We start from the raw sequence: 25851 nt of genomic DNA, 5'->3' as shown, positions 1-25851 counted from the left end.
GGATACACCCAGGGAATGTAGTGACCGTTCTTGAAATGAGATGCAGTGCCTTAGACCGCTGCGCCACTCGGGAGGCCAAAGCCCATATTGACCTAGAAACTTGAAATGTTGTATGTAGGTGTCTTTCCTCATGCTGAAGAAATTTGTCTCAAGGACACATAAGGTCCGTCAGGATAAATTTTCCTCCATCTTGGAAATTTTGGAAAACTTTTGAAAAATGTATTCTCATTAACCATACATCTCTTAACTTAGTTTGAGCTAAGGGATTGGTTAAGAGATGCTTGAGTTATTGATGAATCAGGAAATCAGACTTTATGTGCCCATTTAAATCGTTTGTAAATCCACTCCTTTGTAAATCCACTTCACACTTGAAACTTTTTAGGGGCATCAAAGATATTACCATGATGATCCATGTTAAGTTTGGCATTGATATCTTTCCTGGGTGGTGCAGTGGTCAGTGCTGAGGTGCAAGTACAGCCTGGGGTTCGATCCCAGTGTCACAACTGGCTGGGACTGGGAGCCCCATAGGACGGCACACAATTGGCCTAGCGATGTCTGGGGTAGGGGAGGGTTTGGCCGGTGGGGCTTTCCTTTGCTCATTGTGCTCTAGCAACTCCTTGTGACAGGGCCACACACCTGCAAGCTGACTTCAGTCGTCAGTCGAACTGTGTGTCCTTCCGACACATTGGTGCGGCTGACTTCTGGGTTAAGCGAGCATTGCGATAAGAAGTAGGTGCCCAGGTGGGTCATGTTTTGGAGGATGCATGACTTGACCCCTGCAGAGATGAGCCAAGTGATCTAATTCAGGGAGAAAACTGGGTAAAAAATATGCTTCTGGCAATACCATACCAGTGTGATAAGTACTGGGATGAGAGACCGCCTGGGAATACTAGGTGCCGTAAGCAAAAAATTTAATTAACAAATAACCCAAAGCTTAAAATAAGGGTCGTTGGACTAAAAGTTAGATTCACTCCAAATTTGGTCCTGGTCCCTAAAGAGTTTGAGAAAATAAAGTTGATGATGATAAAAAGATTGTGGTTGCTGTTGTGCTAGACTTTAGTGCGACTTTTGACATTATCGATCATAGTTTGCTGCCGGAAAAACGTATGTGTTATGGCTTTACACCCCCTGCTATATTGTGGATAAAGAGTTACCTGCTAAACAGAACACAGAGGGTGTTCTTTAATGGAAGCCTCTCCAACATAATCCAGGGAGAATCAGGAATTCCCCAGGGCAGCTGTCTAGGCCCCTTACCTTTTTCAATCCTTAGTAACGACACGCCACTGGCTTTGAGTAAAGCTCAACACTATAGAGACTGAAATGACTGTAACATTTAGCAAAGAGCTGCAGTTAGTTTCAGAGTGGGTGGCAAGGAATAAGTTAGTCCCAAATATTTCTACAACTAAAAGCATTGTATTTGGGACAAATCATTCAAAATACCCTAAACCTAAACGAAATATTGTAATAAATCATGTGGAAATTGAGCAAGTTGAGGTGACCAAACTGCTTGGCGGAACCCTGGATTGTAAACTGTCATGGTCAAAACATATTGATACAACAGTAGCTAAGATGGGGAGAAGTCTGTCCATAATAAAGCGCTGCTCTACCTTCTTAAAAGCACTTATCAACAAGGCAGGTCCTACAGGCCCTAGTTTAGTCACACCTGGACTACTGTTCAGTCGTGTGGTCAGGTGCCACAAAAATGTCAATTGGCTCAGAACAGGTCAGCACGGCTGGCCCTTGGATGTACACAGAGAGCTAACATTAATAATATGGATGTCAATCTCTCCTGGCTCAAAGTGGAGGAGAGATTGACTTCATCACTACTTGTATTTGTGAGAGGTATTGACATGTTGAATGCACCGAGCTGAAATACTGGCACACAGCTCGGACACTCATGCATGCCCCACAAGACATGCCACCAGAGGTCTCTTCACAGTCCCCAATTCCAGAACAGACTATGGGAGGCGCACAGTACTACATAGAGACATTACTACATGGAACTCTATTCCACATCAAGTAACTGATGCAAGCAGTAAAATGTGATAAAAAAAACATATAAAAATACACCTTATGGAACAGCGGGGACTGTGAAGCAAAACTAACATTGGCATACACTCATGCATACACACACAATGACATATGCACTATACACACATTGATTTTGTATTGTAGATATGTAGTAGTGGTGGAGTAGGGGCCTGAGGGCACACAGTGTGTTTGTGAAATCTGTAAATGTTTTGTAAAATTATATAACTGCCTTAATTTTGCTGGACACCAGGAAGAGCAGAAAATGGGGATCCATAATAAATACAAAATACAAACATGGCCACACTATACCAGTAGATGCATATCAGCACATAAGCTAATATGCTTAAATATTCTCAAAATACTTCAAAATTCTTCTACTCGTGAACCATAAGACCAAATAACACCAAATGTGGAATGTAAGTCCATGGTACATGTCTTAGTTTAGTTTTTAAAAAAGGGATTGGTCAAAAGGTGGCTGAGTTATTGACAAATCAAAAATCTGATTTGAAACCACTGTAAATCCACTCCACAGTGGCTTATGAGCTTGTCATTGCTAACATAGACATCTCTAAGATGAACCACACTGAATTTGGTATTGATATCTCGAAAAACAAGTAAACTATAAACAACTAATTCCTTGCATATGTAACGCCAATGCTCAAAATAATCTTCTCCTCATGAACCATGGTCAGTCACTCCATATTTTGTATTTAGACTTATGATTGCACTTTTTTTAATTTAGATTTTTTATTTCAACTTTATTTAACCAGGAAGGTCAGTTGAGAACAAGTTCTCATTAACAACTGTGACCTGGCCAAGATAAAGCAAAGCAGTGTAACACAAACAACAACACAGAGTTACACATGGAATAAACAAACATACAGTCAATAACACAATAGAGAAAGTCTATATACAGTGTGTGCAAATGGCATGAGGGGGTAAGAAAATAAATAGGCCATAGTAGGTGAAGTAATTACAATTTAGCAAATTAACACTGGAGTGATAGATGTGCAGATGATGATGTTTAAGTAGAAATACTGGTGTGCAATAGAGCAAAAAAGTCAATAAAAACAATATGGGGATGAGGTAGGTAGATTTTTAGGCTATTTACAGATGGGCTATGTACAGCTGCAGCGATCGGTTAGCTGCTCAGATAGCTGATGCTTAAAGCTAGTGAGGGAGATATAAGTCTCCAACTTCTGCGATTTTTACCATTCGTTCCAGTCATTGGCAGCAGAGAACTGGAAGGAAAGGCGGCCAAAGGAGGTGTTGGCTTTGGGGATGACCAGTGAGATATACCTGCTGGAGCGTGTGCTACGGGTGGGTGTTGTTATGGTGACCAGTGAGCTGAGATAAAGCGGAGCTTTACCAAGACAAGACTTATAGATGACCTGGAGCCAGTGGGTCTGTCGACGAATATGTAGCGAGGGCCAGCCGACGAGAGCATACAGGTCGCAGTGGTGGGTGGTATATGGGACTTTGGTGACAAAACAGATGGAACTGTGATAGCCTGCAATCCAGTTTGCTGAATAGAGTGTTGGAGGCTATTTTGTAAATGACATCGCCGAAGTCGAGGATCGGTAGGATAGTCAATTTTACGAGGGTATGTTTGGCAGCGTGAGTGAAGGAGGCTTTGTTGCGAAATAGGAAGCTGATTCTGTATTTAATTTTGGATTGGAGATGATTAATATGAGTCTGGAAGGAGAGTTAAGATTGATTCTACATGATAGAGTGCTTGCTTTGTTATCAAACTGACCTTGTGTCCTTTCTGGCATCCTGTGAACCCCGTTCATTGCTGCTGCTCGCAGCTGTATTTGTAATTGTTATGTATGCATCACCCTTTGTTACAACACATGACTTCATAACCACATGCTAGAGTTGAGGGAATACATGGTTGCTCCGAGATCAGTAAGTATAAGAGCTTAGCCTACAGCAAAACAACAACAGAAGACACATCAAGCCTTTTTGTTTATGTGTTAATGGACCATGTGCAACAATCAAATCTGTCCCCTTGTCTTTTATCCTCCTTTGTTCTTTCATCCAAGAGTTCCGGGATGATGGTGTTAATGTGAGCCTAACACATCATGGCTACCAACGTGAGTGCTACGGGGCGGTAGTCATTTAGGCAGGTTACCATCGCTTTCTTGAGCACAGGGACATGTAGGTATTACAGACTCTCTCATGGAGAGTTTGAAAATGTCAGTGAAGACAAATGCTCTGAGTATATGTCCTGGTAATCTTTCTAGTTACGTTACAGCCTCATTCTAAATAAAAAATGTTCCTCATCAATCTACACACAATGACAAAGCGAAAAGTTATTTTTTTGTGCAAATTTATTGAAAATAAAAAAATTAAATACCTTATTTACATAAGAATTCAGACCCTTTGATATGAGACTCAAATTTGAGCTCATCCTTGAGATGTTTCTACAAGATGATTGGGAGTCCAACTGTGGTAAATTAAATTGATTGGACATGATTTGGAAAGGCACACACTGGTCTGTATAAGGTCCCACAGTTGAAAATACATGTCAGAGCAAAAACCAAGCCATGAGGTCAAAGGATTTGTCTGTAGAGCTCAGAGACAGGATCTGGAGAAGGGTACCAAAACATTTCTGCAGCATTGAAGGTCCCCAAGAACACAGTGGACTCCATCAATCTTAAATGGAAGAAGTTTGGAACCACCAAGACTTTCTTAGAGCTGGCCGCCCAGCCAAACTGAGCAATCGGGAGAGAAGGGCCTTGGTCAGGGAGGTGACCAAGAACCCGATGGTCACTCTGACAGAGCTCCAGAGTGCCTCTGTGGAGATGGGAGAACTTTCCAGAAGGACAACCATTTCTCTAGCACTCCAACAATCTCCACCAGTGGCTTCCAGATCCTCAGTAAAAGGCACATGCCAGTCTGCTTGGAGTTTGCCAAATGCACTTAAAGTACTCTCAGACCATGAAAAACAAGATTCTCTGGTCTGATGAAACCAATATTGAAGTCTTTGGCCTGAATGCCAAGCGTCACCTCTGAAGGAAGCCCGTCACCATCCCTACTATGAAGCATGGTAGTGGCAGCATCATGCTGTGTACAGATGTGCCAAGCTTGCAGTGTCATACCCAAGAAGACTCGAAGCTGTAATTGCTGCCAAAGATGCCTCAACAAACTATTGAGTAAAACGTCTGAATACTTATGTAAATGTAATATTTCAGATTTAAAAAAAAATACTTTTGCAAACATTACTAAAAACATGCTTTTGCATTGTCATTTTGCGGTATTGTGTGTAGATTAATGAGGGGGAAAAAACTATTTAATCCATTTTAGAATAAGGTTGTTACGTACCAAAATGTGGAAAAAATCAAGGGATCTGAATACTGTTTTCAATTTCCAAACAATCAGTGTCTGAAATAAGACCATGACCAACCAGGAATACCTGGTGCACTGAAAAATTGGAATAACAGGAGACTGGTGTTTGGGGACAGAAAACCAATTTCAACAGATCAATGGCACATTGGCCCAATGCTGTACTCAAGATAGCGTCTGTGACATCAGCAGATGGGACTTGTAAAATTTGAATTAAATCTAAATAGCACAATAATTGTGTTCATCAAAGTCTGTGTGTTTAAGAGAGACTTCTGGGCCGCGTCTCAATCAACTGCTTCCGCCGGTGTCTGTAAAAATGACTGGAGATGAATAGGTTCTTTCCACATCATAAGAGTACGTGTCAACCCACATATTTTTTTATATATATAAATCTGAGCTTTCTATATCTATCAGATAAAGGATACATACTTCAAAACAATTCCTTTTGATTTATTTTTTGACTATCTGTTTTGCCACGTATGAATGTGTCATTCAATGCGTTTCTAAATATATTTTTCTGACACAGTTGAAGTCGGAAGTTTACATACACCTTAGCCAAACACATTTAAACTCAGTTTTTCACAATTCCTGACATTTAACCTGAGTAAAAATAGGTCAGTTAGGATCACCACTTTATTTTAAGAATGTGAAATGTCAGAATAATAGTAGAGAGAATGATTTCTTTCATCACATTCCTCAGTCAGAAGTTAACATACAATAATTTAGTATTTGGTAGCAATGCCTTTAAATTGTTTAACTTGGGTCAAACGTTTCAGGTAGCTTTCCACAAACTTCCCACAATAAGTTTTATGTATTTTGGCTCATTCCTCCTGACAGAGCTGGTGTAACTGAGTCAAGTTTGTAGGCCTCCTTGGTCGCACACGCTTTTTCAGGTCTGCACACACATTTTCTATAGGATTGAGGTCAGGGCTTTGTGATGGCCACTCCAATACCTTGACTTTGTTGTCCTTAAGCCATTTTGCCACAACTTTGGAAGTATGCTTGGGGTCATTGTCCATTTGGAAGACCCATTTGTGACCAAGCTTTAACTTCCTCACTGATGTCTTGAGATGTTGCTTCAATATATCCACATCATTTTCCATCCTCATGATGCCATCTATTTTGTGAAGTGCATCAGTCCCTCCTACAGCAAAGCACCCCCACAACATGATTCTGCCACCCCCGTGCTTCACGGTTGGGATGGTGGTCTTCGGCTTGCAAGCCTCCCTCTTTTTCCTCCAAACAAAACAATGGTCATTATGGCCAAACAGTTCTATTTCTGTTTCATCAGACCAGAGGACATTTCTCCAAAAAGTACGATCTTTGACCCCATGTGCAGTTGCAAACCGTAGTCTGGCTTTTTTATGGTGGTTTTGTAGCAGTGGCTTCTTCCTTGCGGCCTTTCAGGTTATGTCGATATAGGACTTGTTTTATTGTGGATATAGATACTTTTGTACCCCTTTTCCTCCAGCATCTTCACAAGGTCCTTTGCTGTTGTTCTGGGATTGATTTGCACTTTTCGCACCAAAGTACGTTCATCTCTAGGAGACAGAACGTGTCTCCTTCCTGAGCGGTATGACGGCTGCGTGGTCCCATGGTGTTTATACTTGCGTACTATTGTTTTGTGCAGATGAACGTGGTACCTTCAGGCGTTTGGAAATTACTCCCAAAGATGACCCAGACTTATGGAGATCTGGTTCATCCTTTTTTCTGAGGTCTTCGCTGATTTATTTTGATTTTCCCATGATGTAAGGCAAAGAGGCACTGAGTTTGAGGGTAGGCCTTGAAATACATCCACAGGTACACCTCCAATTGACTTAAATCATGTCTTGCATATCAGAAGCTTCTAAAGCCATGACATCATTTTCATTTTCTGGAATTTTCCAAGCTGTTTAAAGCCACAGTCAACTTAGTGTATGTAAACGTCTGACCTACTGGAATTGTGATACAGTGAATTTTAAGTGAAATAATCTGTCTGTAAACAATTGTTGGAAAAATGACTTGTGTCATGCACAAAATAGATGTCCTAACCGACTTGCCAAAACTATAGTTTGTTAACAAGAAATTTGTGGAGTGGTTGAAAAACAAGTTTTAATGACTCCAACCTAATACCGTGACTACACCGCTCGAGTCGTGTGCGCGAGCATTGCAAAATAAATTTAGGAATCTATGTTATTCAATTATTCCACCCACACTGCTCGCGCACGTCAATGAGCGTCTGCGTTGCCAAGGGCTAAAATAGAAGTCATTCCTATTGGTGACTCAGATCGTGCTGCAAGTTCTGCCTCTCCCATCTCCTCATTGGTTTATAGAAGCAGGTACCCACATGCCATCTCCTCATTGGTTATACGCATGTGGGTGATTGAAAGATGAACTGTTGCCGGTTGTCGTGGTAATATTATGAAAGTTTAGATGCCAATCACCATATAAGTTAAATGATGAAAACGCCTGGAAGGAGGAGAGATGACTAGAAACGATTCGGTTGACCATTTTTATGTGTGGATTAATTGTCGGAGAAGAGGACCTTGTGCATTTCAGGTACAATAACAACCTAATGTTTATATCCCAGGACAAATTAGCTAGCAACAGCAAGCTAGCTAAAGAGGGCAAATTAGCAAGCAAGTGCAAGCTAACTAGCTAAACTGCCATAAATGTTTAATGCTTTTCGACCTGTCCCCAAATTAATGTCATTGGTTCAGAGTTTGTTTTGATATTTTAACCGGCGTGTCGTGATCGCGTTTGGTGTAGGGGGACAAAATACATTTATGCACGATGGCACACGATGGCGCACGATGGCGCACGATGGTACACGCGCGCAGCCGGTTTGGGTTCCGTGTAGGTGTATGTAAACTTCCGACTTCAACTGTGCCTACAGGGGTCCTAAAATTCTAAATCAAATATCTAAATGGCCCATGGTATTGTATGACCACCTTGCCTGACGAGTCAAACTGAATTCTTCCGCAGCTCTATGTTTGCTACATACTTCAGACTGCCATCGTTGAAATCTTTTGTGATGACGTCAAAATGAGGGGTGCTGTACAAAAACAAAGACATCAGTGATTGGATCATCTCTAACCAATCAGAGTATCAAAGCCAATGACGAATTCTCAAATGCCGTATACCCACCTGTGTTTAATAAAAGACTAGGCAAGTCAGTTAAGACCAAATTACAATGACGGCCTACACTGGCCAAACCTGGACGACGTTGGGCCAATTGTGAGCCGCCCTATGGGACTCCCAATCACGGCCGGTTGTGATGCAGCCTGGATTCGAGTGCCTTAGACCGCTGCGCCACTTGGGAGCTCCAAGAAAGGGAAAGGGAAAGGGAAGGAGGATACCTAGTCAGTTGAACAACAATGTATTCAACTGAAATGTGTCTTCCGCATTTAACCCAACCCCTCTGAATCAGAGAGGTGCGGGAGGCTGCCTTAATCAACATCCACGTCTTCGGCGCCTGGGGAACAGTGGGTTAACTGCCTTGCTCAGACCAAACCAGTGTTGTGTTTTCTCATATCATTCTCTCAGGCAGTCTGTATAATTTGGTTGATGACAAGTCAGACTGCAAGTGAACATGCATCAAACTGTTGCGTGATGATGAAATGAGTGTTCAGTCATGATGAAATGAGTGGATGTTAAAATCCAAACGGAAAATATTTACACAAGAAGCAATCTAATATCACACAGTCAAACTCTCAGTCGTTTAGTAAGTTCGCCATTCTGCGATTCTCACTCATCCAGCCACTCGGGTCATGTGACAGTGTTGATGCCCATTCTGTGTTCTTTTTTTCTCCCACATTCTGTGTTCTTTTTTCTCCCACATTCCATCATCTGAAATAGCTAATAGTGAGGCAAAATCCCATACGATTAGCATAACTCCTTCCCTCTGTTTCCCTACCGCAGACTCATCATCATTTTATTTTTTCTCTCTGTCTTTCTGTATGTTCAATGCATTCACTCTTTCTTCGTGACATTCGGGACAAACTTGACATAACTTCCATTCACTGTGCAAGTTTGTTTTGTCAAATGGTTTAGTATGCTGGGAAAATGGATTAGCTTGGTTTAACTGACCATAATACCAAGTGGTAACTGGCCGTAACATTGTAGGTGTGGTTGTAGTTTTGCTCTCTGGGTACTGTCATCAAGACAAGTCATCTGCATGCTAAACACACTATATTTCTCATACAGTGTTACTGTGTATTGGGAGATATAATCAGACATATTCAGCTGGAGCATGTTTTTGGCATAGTCATATTTTCCTCATTCCTTTGTCTCATCCATTCCTCTCTTGAAAAAAAAGGTACATAGAGTACATGGCCTTCAGAAAGTATTCATACCCCTTGATTTATTCCACATTATGTTGTGTTACAGCCTGAATTCAAAATGGAGTAAACTGATTTGTTTTCTCACCAATCTACACACAATACCCAATAATGACAAAGTGAAAACATGTTTACAGACATTTTTGCAAATTTATCCCAAATGAAATACAGAATTATCTCATTTACCTAAGTATTCTCACCCCTCAGTCAATACTTTGTAGAAGCACATTTGGCAGCGATTACAGCTGTGAGTCTTTCTGGGAAAATCTCTAAGAGTTTTGCACACCTGGATTGTGTAACATTTGCACATGATTATTTTCTGTTAAATTGTTTGGTTATCATTTCTAGAAAACCATTTTCAAGTCTTGCAATAGATTTTCAACAATATTTAGGAAAAACTGTAACTGGGCCACTCAAGAACATTCACTGTCTTCTTGGTAAGCAACTCCAGTGTAGATTTGGCCTTGTGTTTTAGGTTATTGTCCTGCTGAAAGGTTGATTAATCACCCAGTGTCTGGTGGAAAACAGACTGAACCAGGTTTTCCCCTAGGATTTGCCTGCGCTTAGCTCCATTCCGTTTCTTTTTACCCTGAAAAACTCCACAGTCCTTAATGATTACAAGCATACCCATAGTGTCATGTCGTGTGTGTGTAGGTTGGAAGTCAGGCGCAGGAGAATCAAACTTGGTATAATGGAGTAGTTTAATAACGTAAAACAAACTCCAAAACCAAAGTACATAATAAAATAAACGTGGGTACAAGAACCCTTCACACACCAGTCCATAAATCACGAGCACAACAATAAACAATCTCTGACAAGGACATGAGGGTAAACAGAGGGTTAAATACACAACAATAAATTAATGGGATTGGAACCAGGTGTGTAGGAAGACAAGACAAAACCAATGGAAAATGAAACATGGATCAATGATGGCTAGAAGACCGGTGACGTCGACTGCCGAGCACCACCCGAACAAGGAGAGGCATCGACTTCGGCAGAAGTCGTGACACATAGCATGATGCAGCCACCACTATGTTTGAAAATATGGAGAATGGTACTCAGTAATGTGTTGTATTGGATAAACATAACAAACATAACACTTTACATTCAGGACAAAAAGTGAATTGCTTTACCACATTGTTTGCAGTATTACTTTAGTGATTTGTTGTTAACAGGATACATGTTTTGGAAATGTTTTATTCTGTACAGGCTTCCTTCTTTTCACTCTGTAAATTAGGTTAGTATTGTGGAGTACCTAACTCTTTAACTGTTTTAAAGTAACCATTGGAATAATGGTGAACAACTGAGTTAGGAAGGACACCCCGTATCTTTGTAGTGACTGGGTGTATTGATACAACTAAAGTGAAATTAATAACTTCACCATGCTCAAAGGGATATTCAATGTCTGCTTTATTATTTTACACAGAACAAAAATAAAAACTGTGTGTTGGTCCCATGTTTCATTAGCTGAAATAAAATATCCCAGAAATGTTCCATACGCACAAAAAGCTTATTTCTCTCAAATGTTGTGCACAAATTTGTTTACATCCATGTTAGTGACTATTTCTCCTTTGCCAAGATAATCAATCCACCTTACAAGTGTGGCATATCATTCCTATTGATTAAACAGCATGATCATTACTCAAGTGCACCTTGTGCTGGGGACAATAAAAGGCCATGCTAAAATGTGCAGTTTTGTCACACAACATAATGCCACAGATGTCTCAAGTTTTGAGGGAGTGTGCAATTGGCATGCTGACTCCCGGAGTGTCCACCTGAGCTGTTGCCAGAGAATGGAATGTGAATTTCTCTATCATAAACCACCTCCAATGTCCTTTTATAGAATTTGGCAGTACGTCTAACCGGCCTCACAACCGTATGGCGTCGTGTGGGTGAACGGTTTGCTGATGTCAACTTTGTGAACAGAGTGCCCCTTGGTGGCGGTGGGGTTATGGTATGGGCAGGCACAAGCTATGGACAATGAATACAATTGCATTTTATCGATGGCAAGTTCAATGCACAGAGATACCGTGTCGAGATCCTGAGGCCTACTGTCGTGCCATTCATCTGACGCCATCACCTTATGTTGTCCCAGTTATTCCATGGCCTGCCTACTCACCAGACATGTCACCCATTGAGCATATTTGGGATGCTCTGGATTGATATATACAACAGCGTGTTCCAGTTCCCACCAATATCCAGCAACCTCGCACAGGCTTTTAACAAGGCACACCTGTTAATTGAAATGCATTCCAGGTGAATCTTTAAAAGTAACTTCCTCACCATTTTAGATAAGCATGCTCCGTTCAAAAAATGCAGAACTAAGAACAGATACAGCCCTTGGTTCACTCCAGACCTGACTGCCCTCGACCAGCACAAAAATATCCTGTGGCGGACTGCAATAGCATTGAATAGTCCCCGCGATATGCAACTGTTCAGGGAAGTCAGGAACCAATACACGCAGTCAGTCAGGAAAGCTAAGGCCAGCTTCTTCAGGCAGAAGTTTGCATCCTGTAGCTCCAACTCCAAAAAGTTCTGGGACACTGTGAAGTCCATGGAGAACAAGAGCACCTCCTCCCAGCTGCCCACTGCACTGAGGCTAGGTAACACGGTCATCACCGATAAATCCATGATTATCGAAAACTTCAACAAGCATTTCTCAACAGCTGGCCATGCCTTCCGCCTGGCTACTCCAACCTCAGCCAACAGCTCCGACCCCCCCCGCAGCTACTCGCCCAAGCCTCTCCAGGTTCTCCTTTACCCAAATCCAGATAGCAGATGTTCTGAAAGAGCTGCAAAACCTGGACCCGTACAAATCAGCTGGGCTTGACAATCTGGACCCTCTATTTCTGAAACTATCCGCCGCCATTGTCGCAACCCCTATTACCAGCCTGTTCAACCTCTCTTTCATATCGTCTGAGATCCCCAAGGATTGAAAGCTGCCGCAGTCATCCCCCTCTTCAAAGGGGGAGACACCCTGGACCCAAACTGTTACAGACCTATATCCATCCTGCCCTGCCTATCTAAGGTCTTCGAAAGCCAAGTCAACAAACAGGTCACTGACCATCTCGAATCCCACCGTACCTTCTCCGCTGTGCAATCGGCTTTCCGAGCCAGTCACGGGTGCACCTCAGCCACGCTCAAGGTACTAAACGATATCATAACCGCCATCGATAAAAGACAGTACTGTGCAGCCGTCTTCATCGACCTTACCAAGGCGTTCGACTCTGTCAATCACCATATTCTTATCGGCAGACTCAGTAGCCTCGGTTTTTCGGATGACTGCCTTGCCTGGTTCACCAATTACTTTGCAGACAGAGTTCAGTGTGTCAAATCGGAGGGCATGCTGTCCGGTCCTCTGGCAGTCTCTATGGGGGTGCCACAGGGTTCAATCCTCGGGCCGACTCTTTTCTCTGTATATATCAATGATGCTCTTGCTGCGGGCGATTCCCTGATCCACCTCTACGCAGACGACACCATTCTATATACTTCCGGCCCGTCCTTGGACACTGTGCTATCTAACCTCCAAACGAGCTTCAATGCCATACAGCACTCCTTCCGTGGCCTCCAACTGCTCTTAAACGCTAGTAAAACCAAATGCATGCTTTTCAACCGTTCGCTGCCTGCACCCGCACGCCTGACCAGCATCACCACCCTGGATGGTTCCGACCTTGAATATGTGGACATCTATAAGTACCTAGGTGTCTGGCTAGACTGTAAACTCTCCTTCCAGACTCATATCAAACATCTCCAATCGAAAATCAAATCAAGAATCGGCTTTCTATTCCGCAACAAAGCCATCGTCACTCACGCCGCCAATCTTACCCTAGTAAAACTGACTATCCTACCGATCCTCGACTTCGGCGATGTCATCTACAAAATTGCTTCCAACACTCTACTCAGCAAACTGGATGCAGTTTATCACAGTGCCATCCGTTTTGTCACTAAAGCACCTTATACCACCCACCACTGCGACTTGTATGCTCTAGTCGGCTGGCCCTCGCTACATATTCGTCGCCAGACCCACTGGCTCCAGGTCATCTACAAGTCCATGCTAGGTAAAGCTCCGCCTTATCTCAGTTCACTGGTCACGATGGCAACACCCATCCGTAGCACGCGCTCCAGCAGGTGTATCTCACTGATCATCCCTAAAGCCAACACCTCATTTGGCCGCCTTTAATTCCAGATCTCTGCTGCCTGTGACTGGAACGAATTGCAAAAATTGCTGAAGTTGGAGACTTTTATCTCCCTCACCAACTTCAAACATCTGCTGTCTGAGCAGTTAACCGATCGCTGCAGCTGTACATAGTCTATCGGTAAATAGCCCACCCATTTTTACCTACCTCATCCCCATACTGTTTTTATTTATTTACTTTTCTGCTCTTTTGCACACCAATATCTCTACCTGTACATGACCATCTGATCATTTATCACTCCAGTGTTATTAATCTGCAAAATTTTAATTATTCGCCTACCTCCTCATGCCTTTTGCACACAATGTATATAGACTCCCCCTTTTTTTTCTACTGTATTATTGACTTGTTAATTGTTTACTCCATGTGTAACTCTGTGTTGTCTGTTCACACTGCTATGCTTTATCTTGGCCAGGTCGCAGTTGCAAATGAGAACTTGTTCTCAACTAGCCTACCTGGTTAAATAAAGGTGAAATAAAAAATATATATAAAAAAAATGCATTCCATTCTACCTCATGAAGCTGGTTAAGATAATGCCAAGAGCGTGCAAAGCTGTCACCAAGGCAAAGGGGGGCTACTTTGAAGAATCTCAAACACAAAATATATTTTCATTTGTTTAACACTTTTTTGGTTACTACATGATTCCATATGTGTCATTTCATAATTTTGATGTCGTCACTATTATTCTACAATATGGAAAATAGTAAAATAAAGAAAAACCCTTGAATGAGTAGGTGTGTCCAAACTTTAGACTGGTACTGTATATTTAATCCATTTAAAATTCAGGCTGTAACACAACAAAATGTGGAAAAAGTCAAGGGGTATGAATACTTTCGTATTGCACCGTTTATCACAGAAAAACCTTGCCATTTTTTGGCAAACACTCCAATTTTTCACCGGGTTAATGCGATTTCCTTGAAATTCCGATGAAACTTCTTGTTTCACAACCTTATCAAAATAATGTAACATGAACCTCTTATTACGTACAGATACAGCTGCATGATTTAACACTTTTTTTCTTATCTCTTGCTCAGTCATCACTCATTTACCCTCCCTCCCATCATAATATCACTCATAACTACAGTACCCCACTAAATCCCTCTCCTATATCCTCTACTCATTCTATCCCCCTTCCATTCCTCTTTTTTAGGCTACCTGGTAAAAAAACCTCTCATCCGCCTTCATACCAGTCGTAAATTACTCATAACTACAGCATAATAACAAATCAGATTTTTATTGCGCTTTTCCCAGACCCAAAGACGCAGTCCCTACTAAATCCCTCTCCCATACCCCTTACTCATTCTCTCCCTCCCTTCGTTCCTACAGACCTCCCTCATTCCTCTCTGTCATCCCCCTCTCACCCTGAAGGCCTTCTTGGCGGCGTGGTCGTCTGAGTCTCCTCTGTACCAGGGCCTAGCGGGCTGCTTCCTCAGGCTGTGTCCGAACAGGTCAATGAAGAAGAAGGCATAGTCCTCCGGGGGCAGGCCTTCCCTCCAGAACTGTACCATCAGCCTCCGGAAAGTGTCCCATGAGCAGCACATGTACACCACTGAAGAAAAAGTAGAAGAAGAAGAATGTATCAATGACATGTACCGTATATCAGTGGAATGTACCACTGTATGCTACTGTTTGTGTGCCACAGTGTAATTTACCAATGTGCTACTGCAGTGGAATGTACCAATGTGCTACTGTTTGAGTGCCCCTACAGAGGGTGGACAGAAAACAATAAGGGGAATTGGCTAGTACTGTTAATGGGCAATGCAGGTGCAACACTAAGGAAAAAGGACATAGGTGAAAGACTAACAACCACTGCACTGCAACCTGTTCTCAGAGCATTTCCTGTTCTGTACGTAAATCCAAAACACTACATGTAGTATACGTTATGTTTCGTATCGTAGGCATTCATTTGTGGGTGTCCATCGCTCATTTCCTGTATGTTACGAATTACAATTTCTATTATATGTTAGGAACTTGCGAAACATACTATACAGTGAGTTCAGAAAGTATTCAGATACCTTTAATTCTTCCACATTTTGTTACTTTTCAGCCTTATTCTGAAATGGATTTAAAAAAAACATCTCAACAATCTACACACAATACACCTTTATGACAAAACAGGTTATTGGAAATGTTAGCAAATTGACAACAAATAATTAACAGAAATACCATATACAGACCCTTTGCTATGAGACTTGAAATTGAGCTCAAGTTCATCCTTTTATCAAAATTCTACAAAGTTCCAGAAAAAAGGACTGTCATGACGTTGCCCTGCTATATTGTGGATAAAGAGTTACCGGTCTAACAGAACACAGAGGTTGTTCTTTAATGGAAGCATCTCCAACATAATCCAGGTAGAATCAGGAAGTCTGACCGTCCGAGTGGCACGGTGGTCTCAGGCACTGCATCGCAGTTGCTAGCTGTGCCACTTTGCAGTTGTAGACTACTACCCATGAAACCTATTAGGCCTATGCCCTCGTAATGGCCGGTGCATATTTCTCATGCACCGCTCCATATCTCAAAGCCATATCAAATATCTTGGTTGTAAAATAGGTAGTTGTCACGACTTCTCCCGAAGTCGATGCCTCTCCTTGTTCAGGCGGTGTTCGGCAGTCGACGTCGCCGGTCTTCTAGCCATCGCTGATCCATTTTTCATTTGTTTTGTTTCGTTTTCCCACACACCTCGTTTTCATTTCCCTCATTATGTGTTGTGTATTTAACCCTCTGTCCCCCCCCATGTCTTTGTGTGGTATTGTTTATTATAAGTGCTTGTGCACATTTTGTTTGACCGGTGCACGTCGGGATATTGTGCTCATACTTTGTATTTTTTATGCCTTTGGTTTTACTATTAAACTGCTCCGGCTATTATTAAGTTCTGCTCTCCTGCGTCTGACTTCCCTGCCACCAGATACACACCCCTTACAGTAGTTAATAGAATGTTCTCTTTCTCTTTTTATGGGCATCCTTTCCATTTTTTAGATCCATGATCTTGACTGTCTATCTGATGCCATAGTCAGCGTATGTCTCTTTGCTGATGTCACATTGGACTTTGAATGTGAGTTTGCATGACCTTGTGGTAGCATGGCAACCACTGGAGAAGGAGGACAGCGAGTATAGCAGAAGAAAGCAAATTGCCAGAGGAGATCCTCCCACAGCTGAGATGCTTATGGTATTAAAATATAAATACATTCATGATAGACAGGAGAAGACACTACTTCAAGTCTCAGGGGGGATGACATCACATCATAGTGGCTACTAGAACTCACCTGCAACTCACCTCTGCTACAGTCACACTGCTTTCCCCACCTCCTACCCCACCAACAGTATAACTCAGCCACCGACAATGTGATCTGAGTCAATTTAGCATAATTAAATACTCACAAAATGTATTCTGTGGGTGCTAGATTGACTCAGTTCACACAGTCTGCTCTGCTGGCTGCTGAAGAAGACGCAGAAAAGGAGGTCAGTGAGTGTAGCAGAAGGGTTTCTGTAGCACGTGAGCTAGTTGACAGGTGAGTGCTAGGCTATTTCTTCATTCATCCTTCCTCGATTCGCCTCCTGGACAAGGTCAGAGGGTAGTGACCTTGTATGTTCTCCTCCAATACAGTTGCGATATAATACAGGTGAGGAGATAGGATGAAAGTAATCAAGAGAGACAAAGTGAGACAAAGCCATTGTGTTGTGATGTCACCCGCCCTGAGAACTAAAGTACTGTTATCCTAGCCCAACCAAGATCATAGTTTTGGTAGGATAATCAATATCAATATTTTATTTTATTTCATACAAGAAATGCCTATGCAAATGGTTAGTGGGTTTAGACATCCATCTTACTCCAAAACAAAAAATCATTGAATAGTTAAATCAATAGTGTCTAATACAAATAATAAGCAGAACGGCAGGGCTGAGCTAGACCAGAAACCTGCACACCCAGTAGATAGATCTCCATGCATGTTCTAGGTCAATGCATTGGTACTTTTAACAACATTTTTGTTGTCGTACAACCACTTCTAACAGTCAACCAATAGCATATATAGCCCATTAGAGATACAGTGCCTTCAGAAATTATTCACACCCCATGAAATGGCGTCGACAGAGATGGTTGCCTCGCTTCGCGTTCTTAGGAAACTATGCATTATTTAGTTTTTTTATGTATTATTTCTTACATTCTTAACCCAGGGAATCTTAAGTCTTATTATATACACCTGCGAAGAACTATTGGATATAAGAGCAACATCAACTTACCAACATTACGACCAGGAATACGACTTTCCCAAAGCAGATCCTCTCTTCGGACCACCACCCAGGGCAATGGATCTAATCCCAGCAGCTGACCGAAAACACCGGCGACACAGAAGGGGCAGACGGACCGGGGAAATGGGCATATTGCTCACCGCTCCCCGAGTATACTACTCGCCAATGTCCAGTCTCTTGACAACAAGGTAGACTAAATTCAAGCAGGGGTTGCCTTCCAGAGAGACATCAGAGATTGTAACATTCTCTGTTTCACAGAAACATGGCTCTCTCGGGATATGTTGTCGGAATCGGACCAGCCACCGGGCTTCTCCATGCATTGCGCCGACAGAGATAAACACCTCTCTGGGAAGAGGAAGGGCAGAGGTGTATGCTTTATGATTAACAACTCATGGTGTGATAATAATAACAGACAGGAACTCAAGTCCTTCTGCTCACCAAACCTAGAATTCCTTACAATCAAATGCCGGCAATTATACCTACCAAGAGAATTCTCGTCAGTTATAGTCCCAGCTGTATACATCCCCCATCAAACGAACACCAAGACGGCTTATAGGCAAAAGCTCAAACAAGATGTACCTGTGACGAGAACCATTCAACACTGGTCTGACCAATCGGAAGCCATGCTCCAAGATGGTTCTGATCACACGGACTGGAATATGTTCCAGTCAGCCTCAGAGAATGACAATGCTGACTCGGTGAGTGCGTCTATAAATAAGTGCATTGGAGATGTCGTACCCACTGTGACTATTAAAACCTACCCTAACCAGAAAGCATGGATGGATGGCGGCATTCACGAAAAACTGAAAGCGTGATCCATTGCATTTAACCATGGAAAGAGGTCTGGTGATTTGGCTGAATATAAACAGTGTAGTTATTCCCTCCGCAAGGCAATCAAACAAGCGAAATGCCGGTACAGGGACAAGGTGTAGTCGCAGTTCAATGGCAGGGGCTACAGGAAATCACAGTACAAAAAATACAAAAACAGCCACGTCACGGATACTGACGTCACACCTCCAGACAAACTAAACACCTTCTTTGCCCGCTTTGAGGATAATACAGTACCACCGTCGCGGCTCGCTAACAAAGACTGTACCCCCTCCCCTCTTCTCCTTCTCAGTGGCTGATGTGAGTAAAACATTTAAACATGTTAACCCTCGCAAGGCTGTTGACCCAGACGGCATCCCTAGCCGCATCCTCAGAGCATGGGCAGACCAGCAGACTGGTGTGTTTACGGACATATTTAATCGCTCCCTATCCCAGACCCAGACCCTGGGTCTCAAACCCTCCCTGTGCAACTGGGTCCTGGAGTTTCTGACAGGCCGCCCCCGTGTGGTGAAGGTAGGAAACAACATCTCCACTTCACTGACCCTCAACACTGGGGCCCCACAAGGGTGTGTGCTCAGCCCTCTCCTGTAATCCCTGTTCACGCACAACTGCGTGGCCATGCACACCTCCAACTCAATCACCAGGTTTGCAGACGACACAACAGTAGTAGGCTTGACCACCAACAACTACGAGACAGCCTACAGGGAGGAGGTGAGGGCACTCGGAGTGTGGTGTCAGGAAAACAACCTCTCATTCAACGTCAACAAAACAAAGGAGATGATCGTGGACTTCAGGAAACAGCAGAGGGAGCACCCCGCTATCCACATTGAAGGGTCAGCAGTGGAGAAGGTGGACAATTTTAAGTTCCTGTGCGTACACATCACAGACAAACTGAAATGGTCCACCCACACAGGAGGCTGAAGAAATTTGGCTTGTCATCCAAAACCCTGACAAACTTTTACAGATGCACAATTGAGAGCATCCTGTCGGGCTGTATCACAGCCTGGAATGGCAACTGCACCGCCCTCAACCGCAAGGCTCTCCAGAGGGTGGTGGGGTCTGCACAACGCATCACTGGGGACAAACTACCTGCCCTCCATGACACCTACAGTACCCGATGTCACAGGAAGGCCAAAAATACGATCAAGGACAACAACCACTTGAGCCACTGCCTGTTCACACAGCTATCATCCAGAAGGTGAGGTCAGTACAGGTGCATGAAAGCTGGGACCGAGAGACTGAAAAACAGCTTCTATCTCAAGGCCATCAGACTGTTAAACAGCCACCACTAACATTGAGTGGCTACTGCCAACACACTGTCAATGACACTGACTCTACTCCAGCCACTTTAATCATGGGAATTGATGGGAAATGATGTAAATATATCACTAGCCACTTTAAACAATGCTACCTTATATAATGTTACTTACCCTACATTGTTCATCTCATATGCATACGTTGATACTGTACTCTATATCATCGACTGCATCCTTATGTAATACATGTATCACTAGCCACTTTAACTATGCCACTTGGTTTACATACTTATCTCATATGTATATACTGTACTCGATATCATCTACTGTATCTTGCCTATGCTGCTCTGTACCATCACTCATTCATATATCCTTATGTACATATTCTTTATCCCCTTACACTGTGTATGACAGTAGTTTTTTTTGGAATTGTTAGTTAGATTACTTGCTCGTTATTACTGCATTGTCGGAACTAGAAGCACAAGCATTTCGCTACACTCGCATTAACATCTGCTAACCATGTGTATGTGACAAATAAAATTTGATTTGATTTGATACTTGCTGAAGACACTCAGAAACTGGGCATTTACAGGTGGGATGTTGGAATGGCAGACTACAATCCTTCTATGGTGGCTCGACAGGGTAGACTGCAGCAGTTCTTAAAACAGGCGGGAGACCATGACAGCAGTTCCCCTTGCTGCCAGGAGATGCAGGGTCGTGAAGGCTTAGCCAGAGGTGACCGAGAATGAGCGGTTGTTTAGGTGAAGACAACACCAATAACTGAATGTCCTAAGATTGAAGGAGGCCAATCTGAAGGGTGAAACTTTTGGTCATGCGAGTCACAAGACCAGTTCCAAGAGGTTGTCCATCCAGCGCATTAATCCTAAAGGGAGGATTAACAAGAATTAGTTTGCCTCACCCCCCTTTTGACCTCCTCCTTTTTCCGCAGCAACCAGTGATCCGGGTCAACAGCATCAATGTAACAGTATAACTTTAGACCGTCCCCTCGCCCATACCCGGGCGCAAACAGTCACCCACGAAGCATCGTTACCCATCGCTCCACAAAATCCGCGGCCCTTGCAGAGCAAGGGGAACTACTACTTCAAGGTCTCAGAGAAAGTGACGTCACCGATTGAAACAATATTTAGTGCGCACCGCTAACTAAGCTAGCCGTTTCACATCCGTTACACATGGATATAGGGGAGGATGAACGAGAGGAGGCTGTGGCACCTAATAACGGTGAAGCAGGAATGGACTGGCGAAGGAGGTCACAGAGTTCATCGATCCGTTCCTCCTGTCGGGTTAGACGTAGCTGCAGCTCTGCTGAATCCATCTGTCGTTTTTGGTGAGATTCTGTAATGAACACGATAGGAGACAGAGAGCTGGTTTCAAGCACAGAGCGCAGCAGGTGTTTATTGGAAGGGACCATAGGAGGCAGGTAGCTGGGTCCAGGGGCAGGCAGAAGGTCATACACGGGAGGAGTGAAGAACGGGAAAAAACAGAGCTCCGAAAGAAGTGTGTCTCAAAACAAACAATACCTCACAGTGATTGGGTGCAAGGAACTGAACTAAATAGTGTGGGATGATGACATGCAGGTGTGTGAGCAGGTGATTAGAATTCCAGTGATTGGGATCTGGAGTGTGAGCTGGAAAGTGGGCTGCGTTCCAGGGATCTAAGTGTTTGGGAGTGTGAGTTGGATGCAGACGTTACAAAATTCAAATGGATTTCATTGTAATTTTTTTGTTAACAATTTACAAAACCTCTAATGTCAAAGTGGAAGAAAAATAAAGAATTATTGAAAAATACTAATATATCTTCATTAGATAAGTATTCAACCTCCTGAGTCAATAAATGTTGGCATCACCTTTGGCAGATATTACCCCTGTGAGTATTTCTGGGTAAGTCTATAAGAGCTTAGCACACCTGGACTGTACAATGTTTGCAAATTCTTCTTCCTTTTTTTATTCTTCAAGCTCTGTCAAGTTCATTATTCATCTTGGTAAGCAACTACAGTGTATATTTGGCCTTGTGTTTTAGGTTATTCACCTGCTGAAAGGCAAATGTCTCCCATTGTCTGTTGGAAACCAGACTAAACCAGGTTTTGCTCTCGGATTTTGCCTGTGCTTAGCTCTATTCCATTTCTTTTTATAATAAAGAACTCCTTAGTCCTTGCCAATGAAAAGCATACTCATAACATGATGCAGCCACCACCAAAATATGGAGAGTGGTACTCAGTGATGTTTTGTATTGGATTTGCCCCCAACATAACACTTTGTATTTAGTACATTTATTTATTTTTTTATTTTTTTATTTCACCTTTATTTAACCAGGTAGGCTAGTTGAGAACAAGTTCTCATTTGCAACTGCGACCTGGCCAAGATAAAGCATAGCAGTGTGAGCAGACAACACAGAGTTACACATGGAATAAACAATTAACAAGTCAATAACACAGTAGAAAACAAAGGGGGGAGTCTATATACAATGTGTGCAAAAGGCATGAGGAGGTAGGCGAATAATTACAATTTTGCAGATTAACACTGGAGTGATAAACGATCAGATGGTCATGTACATAAAGTTAATTTCTTTGGCATGTTTTTTAGCAGTTTTAGTTTAGTGCATTAATACAAACAATATGTATGTTTTGGAATTTGTTAATTCTGTACAGGCTTCCTTCTTTTCACTCTGTCAATTAGGTTAGTATTGTGGAGTAACTAAAATGTTGTTGATCCATCCTCAGTTTTCTCCTATCACAGCCATTAAACTCTGTAACCGTTTTGAAGTCACCATTGAAATCCCTGAGCGCTTTCAGTCCTCTCTGGCACTGAGTTAAGAAGTTAAGAAGTTTCCTTGTATCTTTGTAGTGACTGGGTGTATTGATACACCATCCAAAGTGTAATTAATAACTTTACCATGCTCAAAGGGATATTTAATCTGTTTTTTTTACCCATCTACCAATAGGGGCCCTTCTTTGCGAGGCATTGGAAAACTTCAAGCCATTTCAGCTTTTCATTTCTAATTTATTAGTAAAAATGTCTAAAAACATAATACCACTTTGACATTACGGGGTACTGTATGTAGACGAGTGACATAAAATCTAAATTTAAAACATTTTAAATTCATGCTGCAACACAACCAAATGTGTAAGAAGTCCAGGGGTGTGAATACTTTCTGAAGGCACTGTATGCGAGAATGCTGTTCATTGACTACAGTTCAGCATTCAACACTATTGTTCCCTCCAAGCTCAACATCAAGCTCAAAGTCCTGGGTCTAGACACCACCCTCTGCAACTGGATCCTGGACTTCCTGACGGGCAAACCACATGCTGTGAGGAATGGCAACAACACCTCCTCCACACTGCATCTTAACACAGGGGCCGCCCAGGGGTGTGTCCTCAGTCCTCTGCTGTACTCCCTGTTCACCCACAACTGCATGGCTTTGCACGACTCCAACTCCATCCTAAAATTTGCTGACGACACCACGGTTGTAGGACTAATAACAAACAACGACGAGTCGGACTATAGGGAGGAGGTACAGTGAGGGAAAAAGTATTTGATCCCTTGCTGATTTTGTACGTTTGCCCAATGACAAAGAAATTATCAGTCTATAATTTTAATGGTAGGTTTATTTGAACAGTGAGAGACAGAATAACAACAACAAAAATCCAGAAAAAAACACATGTCAAAAATTTTATTAAGTGATTTGCATTTTAATGAGGGAAATAAGTATTTGACTCCCTCTCAATCAGAAAGCTAAGATTAGGAGCACACTCTTAAAGGGAGTACTCCTAATCTCAGTTTGTTACCTGCATAAAAAAGACACCTGTCCACAGAAGCAATCAATCAATCAGATTCCAAACTCTCCACCATGGCCAAGACCAAAGAGCTCTCCAAGGATGTCAGGGACAACATTGTAGACCTACACAAGGCTGGAATAGGCTACAATACCATCGCCAAGCAGCTTGGTGAGAAGGTGACAACAGTTGGTGCGATTATTCGCAAATAGAAAAACACAGAAGAACTGTCAATCTCCCTCGGCCTGGGGCTCCATGCAAGATCTCACCTCGTGGAGTTGCAATGATCATGAGAACGGTGAGGAATCAGCCCAGAACTACACGGGAGGATCTTGTCAATGATTTCAAGGCAGTTGGGACCATAGTCACCAAGAAAATAATTGGTAACACACTACACCGTGAAGGACTGAAATCCTGCAGCGCCCGCAAGGTCCCCGTGTTCAAGAAAGCACATATACATGCCCGATTGATCAAATACTTTTTTCCCTCACTGTAAGTGAACTGGCATTGTGATGTCATTGGCAACAACCTCTCCCTCAACATCAGCAAGATAAAGGAGTAGAGAGAGTTCTTTGGCGTCCACTTTACCGACAACTTGTCATGACAAGTCTTGTTAAGAGGGCGCAACAGCATCTCTACTTCCTCAGGCGGCTGAAGAAATTCGGCATGCCGCCCCAGGTCCTCTCCAAATTCAACCGTTGCACCATCGATAGCATCCTGACCAGTCACGTCCTGGTACGGAAATTTCTCCATCAATGACCCGTACATGTCATAACGCACTCTGTTACAGAACATCTCAATATGGGAAACACCAGATGATTTGAAAGCCGGCCAGCCACATCAAAAATTGCTGGGGAAAGACAATACGCCTATTAATGAAATACAAATACTAAGGCAACACATCCTAAACAAAGTACTTTTTGGTAACTCTAGATGGAATGTATTTTTAAAGAAAGTTAGAATAGGACAAACTTGCAGATAGCATTTATTTCCTGTATTAAAAATGGTCTGAATGGTCACCCGTTGTTATGTTGCCCCATTTTTGACAATTATCTGTGAAGGCAGATACAAAAATGGGCTCCTAACACATTGAAAAGCGGAATCATTCATTAATTTCACGCTGTTGAGACACATTTGTCACACTCTGTTAGCTAAAGGCATTGCACTCTGCCCTCCATTTACATTGGCTCACAGTTGATCAGCCGGCACCTGCCGAGAAGAAGAAGCTATGAGTCTAAAGATGACACGAACCATTGAAAATAGCTCTCTTCACCACACAAGTTGCAAGTTTTCAGAAACTTCATTCTATATACAACCAGACCTGGCTTCAGATGGTATAGTATTTGTTGTCTTTCAAATACTTTGGCTGCACTTGATTGCACTTGTCTGGCTAAATGGAATAGTCCCAAAAGTACAAACCCCATCAATTTGGCATTCCTGGCATGATCAATCAAATGCCCAAATATTTTAAAGAAAACTAGTAAACTGTTTGATTCTAGATCTGCACACAACACTTCTGTTAGAATAAACAGAATAAGAATAACTGGGCCCAAAATCTTTCTTCTCGAGCAGGTGGTGTCTTTTCTTTTTTTCCTCTCTTCAAGCGAGGAGTGTTTGTATGGAGGTCAATGAGACTGTTGAATTTGGTTAACAAAAAATGTAATTGCTTATTTGCTTAATGTGGCTTATTTGATTGAATAGAAGTTTCATAATGATTAGGTTGTGACCAGTGTACTGATTATACAGTGCATTCGGGAAAGTATTCAGACCCCTTGACTTTTTCCACATTTTGTTAAGTTACAGCCTTATTCTAAAATTGATTGAATTGTTTTTTCCCC

At 42.5% G+C, this 25851-nt stretch overlaps 1 protein-coding gene across 1 annotated transcript in view; it reads right to left on the bottom strand.

Moving 5' to 3' along the window:
* The window catches only part of LOC112232405 (atrial natriuretic peptide receptor 1), a 112994-nt gene that overhangs the window by 64749 nt on the left and 22394 nt on the right, over nucleotides 1-25851 (bottom strand). The window contains exon 4 of the mRNA XM_042295543.1: nucleotides 15253-15440. Coding sequence (XP_042151477.1) covers nucleotides 15253-15440 — 188 coding nt within the window. The remainder of the gene's footprint in view (nucleotides 1-15252; nucleotides 15441-25851) is intronic.

Source organism: Oncorhynchus tshawytscha, linkage group LG13 (genome assembly GCF_018296145.1).
Source record: "Oncorhynchus tshawytscha isolate Ot180627B linkage group LG13, Otsh_v2.0, whole genome shotgun sequence".
Lineage (NCBI taxonomy): Eukaryota > Metazoa > Chordata > Actinopteri > Salmoniformes > Salmonidae > Oncorhynchus > Oncorhynchus tshawytscha.
Note: the sequence above shows the minus strand (reverse complement) of the source record. Positions and strands in the feature narration are given on the sequence as shown.